General features: G+C 69.2%; 1 protein-coding gene across 3 annotated transcripts in view; it reads right to left on the bottom strand.

Moving 5' to 3' along the window:
- Nucleotides 1-298: 298 nt before the first annotated feature.
- SLC45A4 (solute carrier family 45 member 4) overlaps nucleotides 299-6,487 on the bottom strand; it is a 40,937-nt gene continuing 34,748 nt past the window's right edge. For 2 of the 3 annotated variants that reach the window (XM_054708702.1, XM_054708701.1), the window contains 6 exons: nucleotides 6,155-6,343; nucleotides 5,021-5,200; nucleotides 3,578-4,593; nucleotides 2,936-3,035; nucleotides 1,937-2,148; nucleotides 1,318-1,735 (listed from right to left, as the gene is read on the bottom strand). In XM_054708702.1, the coding sequence (XP_054564677.1) occupies nucleotides 1,382-1,735; nucleotides 1,937-2,148; nucleotides 2,936-3,035; nucleotides 3,578-4,593; nucleotides 5,021-5,200; nucleotides 6,155-6,343 (2,051 nt within the window). In that variant the 3' untranslated portion in view covers nucleotides 1,318-1,381. Of the gene's footprint in view, nucleotides 1,736-1,936; nucleotides 2,149-2,935; nucleotides 3,036-3,577; nucleotides 4,594-5,020; nucleotides 5,201-6,154; nucleotides 6,344-6,487 lie in introns of all 3 variants that reach the window. The other variant, XM_054708703.1, reaches the window with a different exon arrangement.

The raw sequence follows: 6,487 nt of genomic DNA, 5'->3' as shown, positions 1-6,487 counted from the left end.
GAGGCTCTCGGCCTCTCCAGGCCTCACACACGGGCCCCTCGTCTGCCAGGCGGGCCTCTGGGGTCCTGGCCTACATGGGAGGGAGCCCGGGGGAGGGCACCTGAGGTGGGCGGGCACCCAAAACCTGGGCACAGGTGCTGCCAGCGGCGGAGACAGGGTGGGACCAGCGGCCAGTCAAGTACACGGCACAGTCATCCTTTACATACACAGAAGTTCAAGTAATTTATTTCAAAACTGCTCAGTTTCATCTTGAAATATATATTTGCTCTAGAAGGATCATATTGCAGCATGATTCTCATGCAGTTTAAAGTCCTTTATTTAAAAACATCAACTTGAGGCAGCGAAGTTTTACAACTGGTGCTCCATCGGGCGTGGGCCTCCCGGGTCTGCGGCCCGAGCGCGTGCCCACGCCGCGCCGACGGCAGCAAACGGCCCTGGCGACGGTTCTCTCCTCACGGAGTGGCCGTGGGGACTCCAGCGCCAAGCGAGGGACCAGGGACGAGGTCAGAGGTTCAGCAGTGTCCAGCACGTGGCCGGCGGCCGTGTCCGCACCCTGCGGTGGGGCTGGGCGGGCCCGGCAGACGGTTGAAAGACAAAGTGCAATGAGAGTCGGCGACTCGCCGGGACCTGGGCAGGGACGCGCTGCGGGCAAACCTGCCGCTCCAACGCCGCCCGGCTTGTCCCCGTGGGCGGAGCCAGGAGCGACCCCCTGCCCCCCGCAAACGCTCGCCCCACCCCAGGGCAGGGCCCTGCCCTCCCGGCTTTGGTGTGTGGCTGCCACATGCCCGCTGCCCAGGAGAGGAGCGGGCACACGTGTCAAACTCTGAGGTGGAGGAGATGCTGTCTAAACAGGTTTCGGAAAACAAATTTGTTTTCTAAAACAATCGGGAACAAAAATATTCTCCCGCAGCGAGCTGCAGCACCGACGTGGCGAGATCGGACACGTCCCAATACCACAGAGAACACGTCTGGTGAAAACGCCAGTCACCGGCCAGGCGACCGGGACCTGACGCGCTGGGAAGGCGCGGCGAGGAGCCGGCTCCGGTCCCCACTGCGCCAGGCGGCGGGCCCTCCCGGCTCCGAGCCGCTCACGGTCGGCACTGCAAGCTGAGCTCACAATGCAAACCTGCAGCACAGGGTGCCTACGGGCCGAAGACAAAGTGAAACTGAAAGATCCTTTTCAATTAAAAAAAGATTTCAAATGACTTTTAATCGTGGAGAAAGTGAATCCTGTGGCATCTGCCTCGTGGCTCTGCCTACGCGACTGCAGAGCCTCCCCGCCGCCCGGGCAGGCGCCTGGGCGGGCACGGCCGGGGAAGCAGCTGCGGGCCTGCTCGCCGCCCGTGCTCTGCCCCCGCGGGCGTGTGCGCACCGGAGCCCCTCAGACCATGGACTCCGTCTCCACGGGACCCTGCGGGCCCTCCTTCCGCGACAGCCGCAGAACCGTGGGCCTCTCGCCGCTGTCCTCGCCGGGCGGCGGGGCGGACAGGCCTTTCTGCTCGTCCTTGGCCTCCTCCGACACCTCGGGGTAGATCACCAGGAACGTGGCGGACAGGAAGCCGAGGAAGGAGCCCACGGAGGCCACCATGGGGATGACACGCACGGTGCCCACGGCGTCCACCACGCCCCCGAGGGCCGACGCCACCAGGATCTGGGAGATGTAGACCTGGCAGGAGAGGATGGCGCAGTCGATGCCGAAGCCGCGCTTGGAGCTGCCGGGGCTGTGGTGGACGTACTGCAAGAGAGGAGCGGAGGGCTAGGCACAGCCGGCTCGGCGGGACCCGCCTCGGCGCCCTGTGGCCGTTCCAGAGCACAGGGCACAGAGCCGGGACCGGCTGTGCCCGAACGGCCGGGGTAAGTGCAGAGCGATCTGGGCACGAGGGAGTGAGCGTGGGCGCGGGAGCCAGTGTGCGGCGCCCCGAGGCCGCGGACGCACCTCCTTGATGTCGTGGTACTGGCCCAGCAGGGCGTAGGGGCAGTAGGAGATGCTCATGGACACCACGCCCATGGTGCTGATCATGATCATGGCCACGTAGACGTTGGCGAACATGGCCATCACGGCGGTGCCCACGGAGAAGCCCAGCGTCCCCAGCACGTAGATGACCCGGATGCTCAGGTCGTAGTTGTCCAGGTACTTCTGGAGCAGAGCTGCCGGGAGAGCAGGTGCTCACGGCCCCGCCCCCTCCCCGCCGTTGCCCACTGCAGCGCCCACTCCCTGTCCGGGGCTCCAGCCCTCAGTCCAGGCTCTGCAATCGGCCCCGTCCCGCCGCTCCCTGGGCCAGCCCAGCCCACTCGGCGGCCTCCAGCGCCGTGCCCAGTCCTGCCGGGGGAACTCCAGCGGCTGCGGGTTTGCTCACGGGCCCCCTGGGCCCCCTTCCTGACCAGCAGCTAGATGTCACTCCTCCGGAGGCATCATGGACGCCACCCTGAGAACTGCCCAGGCTCGGACAGCGCTGTGACCGCCACGCTGGCGCCGGCTGCTGGGTGGCATTGATCTCGCTGCCCGAGTCCAGGCCAGGCTGGGGCAAAGCCACCGCCTCCCCCAGGATGTGGGTGAAGAACGGGCAGGGAACCCCTACCTGGCACAGGGCTCCCAGGACTGAGCCTGTCACCCTGACCCCGCCCCCCGGGCACAGCTGTCTCTGGGGGAAGGCCCCCTGCACGGCAGGTGCCCCTGCAGCCACCCTGACTGCCTCGCCGGGTCCCGTGCCCACACCCCTGCTCCCTGTCCTGGCTGAGGGCCATGGCGCCTCCCGGGCTCAGGGGCACAGCCCCCCATGAGGGTTCCTCAGGGCTCAGCCCCGAGGCCCGCCGCAGCGGAGCTCAGGACACTGCGGCCTTTCGCCGAGACAGGAGCCGTGTTCCCGTGCCCCTGCCCTGCTTCCTGAGGCAGCGCCCCCTCCTCACGTGAGGCAGGCGCCCGGGGACCACTCACCCGAGCAGATGGCCCCGGTGGCCGCGTAGATGACCAGCCCCCAGCAGCCCATCTTGACGCCGGCGTTGTAGGCCTGCCAGGCGGTGGAGTTGGAGGGAGCCTGTTCCAGAGACAAGACTGGGCTCGGGCCACGCGCCACACCCGGCACCGGCGCTGCTTCACCTCTCGACGCAGCCGGTGGGTCGGCGCAGCCGGCACAGCAGCCTCCACCCGGCTCAGCGCTGAGCGGTCCGCTTCCCTGCAGCCTCGCTCCTCCCCGGTCCGGGCTCACCCACTGGCAGCCCGGCCTCGGCCCACGGAGCAGCTCCACAGGCCCAGGTGAGGGACCACCCAGCTGGGTCCCAGGACACGGCCACGGGTGTGAGCCAGGCGACATGTGGGCAGACGCTGTGGCCGCTGGCCTCACCCACGCGTGTAAGACGCTGAGGGTCTGGCCCACGGTTCTCAGTGCCCCCAATGGCCCTGCCACGTCCCCTGGAGCACCCTGGCCGCTGCCCACGGAGAGCCACCCACCCGCACCCCGCGGCGCTGGGGCTCCAGGCGGCCTCCCTGCCGAGCTCGGTGCACGGGGCCATCACGCGCCCGGCTCTCCCCGGGCCCCTCGCTGAGCCCTCACGGCCGCCGTGCACTGCTCCCGCTCACCTTGGGGTCCCCCTCGAAGATGACCTGGCCCATGAAGTCGGTGTAGAAGACGGCCTCGGCGATGACGGAGAACCAGGTGAGCAGGTGGCAGAGGCAGAGCCGCAGCAGCTCGCGCGGCATCTTCAGCATGGACAGCCAGAGCAGCCGCACGGTGGTCTCGCCCTCGCCCTCCTCGCTCTCCGTGTCGCCGCTCGAGGTGGTGGCCCCGCTCTGGTTGCGGTGCCGGCTGCGCTGCCGCTGCCGCTTCTGCAGGTCGTACAGGTCGCTCATGCTGCGCGAGGGCTTGATCAGCACCACGGCGTTGGCGCGCCGGTAGCGGTAGCGGTGGGAGCCGATCTTGCCGTAGTAGGAGAAGGTGCTGGAGGCCTGGCGGCGGAAGCCGTGCCTGCGCCGCCGTAGGGCGCTGGACGCGGCCGAGGGCTTCGGGTCCACGGCGCCGTAGCCGGGGGGGCCGTCCCTCGGGGGAGAGCCGCTGCCGTTGGGGACGTGGGCCTCGTGCACGTGGCGCTCCAGCAGCACGGCGTCCTCTTTGGTGGTGTCGCCGAGCGGCGAGGACAGGCGGGGCGGCGGGGCGGGGCCCAGGTCCTGGCTGGCGCTGTGGGGCGTGCCGGGGCCCGAGGCGTCGTGGAAGATGGAGGGCTCGATGCCGCGGAGGAACAGCAGCTCGGGCTCCAGGTCCAGCGCCGCGTCCGGCACGTGCAGCACCGAGTCGCTCTTGCTCCGCACCAGCTCGGCGCCCAGGCAGTCCAGCGCCAGCTCCTGCTCCGACTGCACCTCGTCGGGGAACAGGCCGCCGTCCAGGAGGCCGGGCGGGGCGGGCGGGGCGGGCTCGGCGCGCTCCTGCTGGGGGCAGTACTGCTCCTCCTCGATGCTGCACAGGTGCAGGGCCACCGACGCCGTGAACACCACGGCCGCGAAGAAGAACAGCACCTGGTTCTGCGTCCGGAACCAGGAGCCCAAGAAGGTCTGCGTCCAGTCCAGCCCCCCCAGCACGTAGCCGATGGCCCCGCCGAGGCCTGGCGGCGGAAGGACAGCAGCCGTGAGGCGCGGGGCCCGCGGGCTCGGGAGGGAGGGAGGGAGGGGCGGGCGGGGAGGCGGCACAGGCCCCTCCGGCCGACTCTGGGTCTGCAATTCTGACCCCACAGCTTCCTGCTTCATAAACTAGGACAGACTGCCAGGCGGGAGCGGAGCCCCGGGACCCCGCGGCCCCACCCCCACCCCGGCCTTGGAAGCGGGCATTCCCATCGGAGGTGCAGGCTGCGGGAGCGGTGGGCCCCGGGCAGGGCCAGCTGCCAGCACGTCACCCGCCAGCACCAGTCCCTGGGCCCGGGGACGGGCCTGCTCAGCTGGCCGCTGGTAGGAGCCCACCGCCCTGATGTGGGTGCGGCCCCAGGAGCAGCCGCCCCGAGCGCGGGCCGGGATGGGGGCGGGGCGGGCGCTCACCGGCAGAGAAGGCGTGGATGTTGAGGGCCATGTCCTGCTCCTCGCTGTCCACCACGTCCAGCAGGTAGGCGCGGATGGGCCCCTCGGTCGCGTCGGCGCTGAAGTCCAGGACCACCACACCCAGCACGGTGAGCACGATGCCGATGGGCTGCCGGCCAGGCACGTCCCCGAGGACCAGGCCTGGCGGGCACACAGCGGGCAGGCCTCAGCTCCAGGCGCCGCCCCAGCCCAGCCGGAAAGGGGGCTCCTCGCCCAGAGTGCTCCCCGCCGCGGGCTCAGAGCGCCTTACCGTGTGCGCCACGACCAGGAAGGGAGGGTCCTCCCACCCGCCTGCACGGCGGGTCTGTGGGAGCGCTGGGAGAGGGGCCGGGGCAGCCATGCACTGCGTGTGGGTCCCAGGTCGGCGTCCCCGCCCGGCCCAGGCCTGCAGGGACGTCCATGGTGCGGAGTGCACGGGGACGGGAGTGACACGCGGGCTTCTACCGGGACACGGTGCTGCAGGGGCTGCCCCTCAAGGGGTGGGGTTCAGGCAGGGCCTCCTGCCCCAGCCCGGCCGTGCAGCCTCTGAGAAGCCGAGCGGGGCCTCCTCCTCCGTGTCCGGCATCATGAGCGGCACCACCGGCTGCCACTCGAGTGCACAGACCTGGGGCAAGCTCCCGTCTTAAAAAGTCCCTGACAGGGCGGGCGGGGGGAGGGGGGGGCAATAAGGAGACATGTGTAATATTTTAAACAAAGAGAATATCTTATCACCCTTAACAGCAAAAGAAAAGCCTCTGGCAGAAAACCACGCGCTGTCCTCCGGAGTCTAACGGGCGCCCGCGGGCAAACACCGTTTCCTCCTGGAGCTGCTTCAGGTGGAGACGAAACAACAAAAAGCAGCAACGGCGAGGACACGACCACACGGGAGCCCCGAGCGGCCTGGCGTTTCAGTGCCGAGGCGGGAAAGGAAAAGGTAACCCCGCACTCCCGCTGCCAACAGGACGTGGTCGGAGCCGATCGGCGGAGCAAACAGCCCCCCAGGAAGCGCCTCCCTGTGAACGGGCTCCCGGCGCTTTCCCACGCCCGGCCCGGCCGCCGCCGCCGAGCGCCCGCACCGCGGGAAGGCTGCCCGCTCGGGGCACGGCGGGCACTCACCGAGGGCAGAGCCGTTGAGGAAGAGCGCCACCCCGAAGAGCACGCCCACGCACAGGGCGAGGATGAAGGGCCGCCGCCGGCCCCAGCTCAGGGTGCAGCGGTCACTCGCGGAGCCGATGAGCGGCGTGAAGATGAGGCCGAGGATGGGGCTCAGGAACCAGGTGAGGCTGTAGTACTGCTCCGGGAGGCCTGCAACAGACACCGCTGTCACACGGGCAGGCACGCACAGACATGTGCCATCACACACAGGCACACACACGCACAGACCTTTGGCCACCACACATGGGCACACACACACAGACACTGCCATCACACTCACATGCATGCTGTCAC

This window comes from Eptesicus fuscus, chromosome 19, assembly GCF_027574615.1.
Source record: "Eptesicus fuscus isolate TK198812 chromosome 19, DD_ASM_mEF_20220401, whole genome shotgun sequence".
Lineage (NCBI taxonomy): Eukaryota > Metazoa > Chordata > Mammalia > Chiroptera > Vespertilionidae > Eptesicus > Eptesicus fuscus.
The sequence above is the reverse complement of the archived record's forward strand: the minus strand, read 5'-3'. Positions and strand labels throughout refer to the sequence as shown.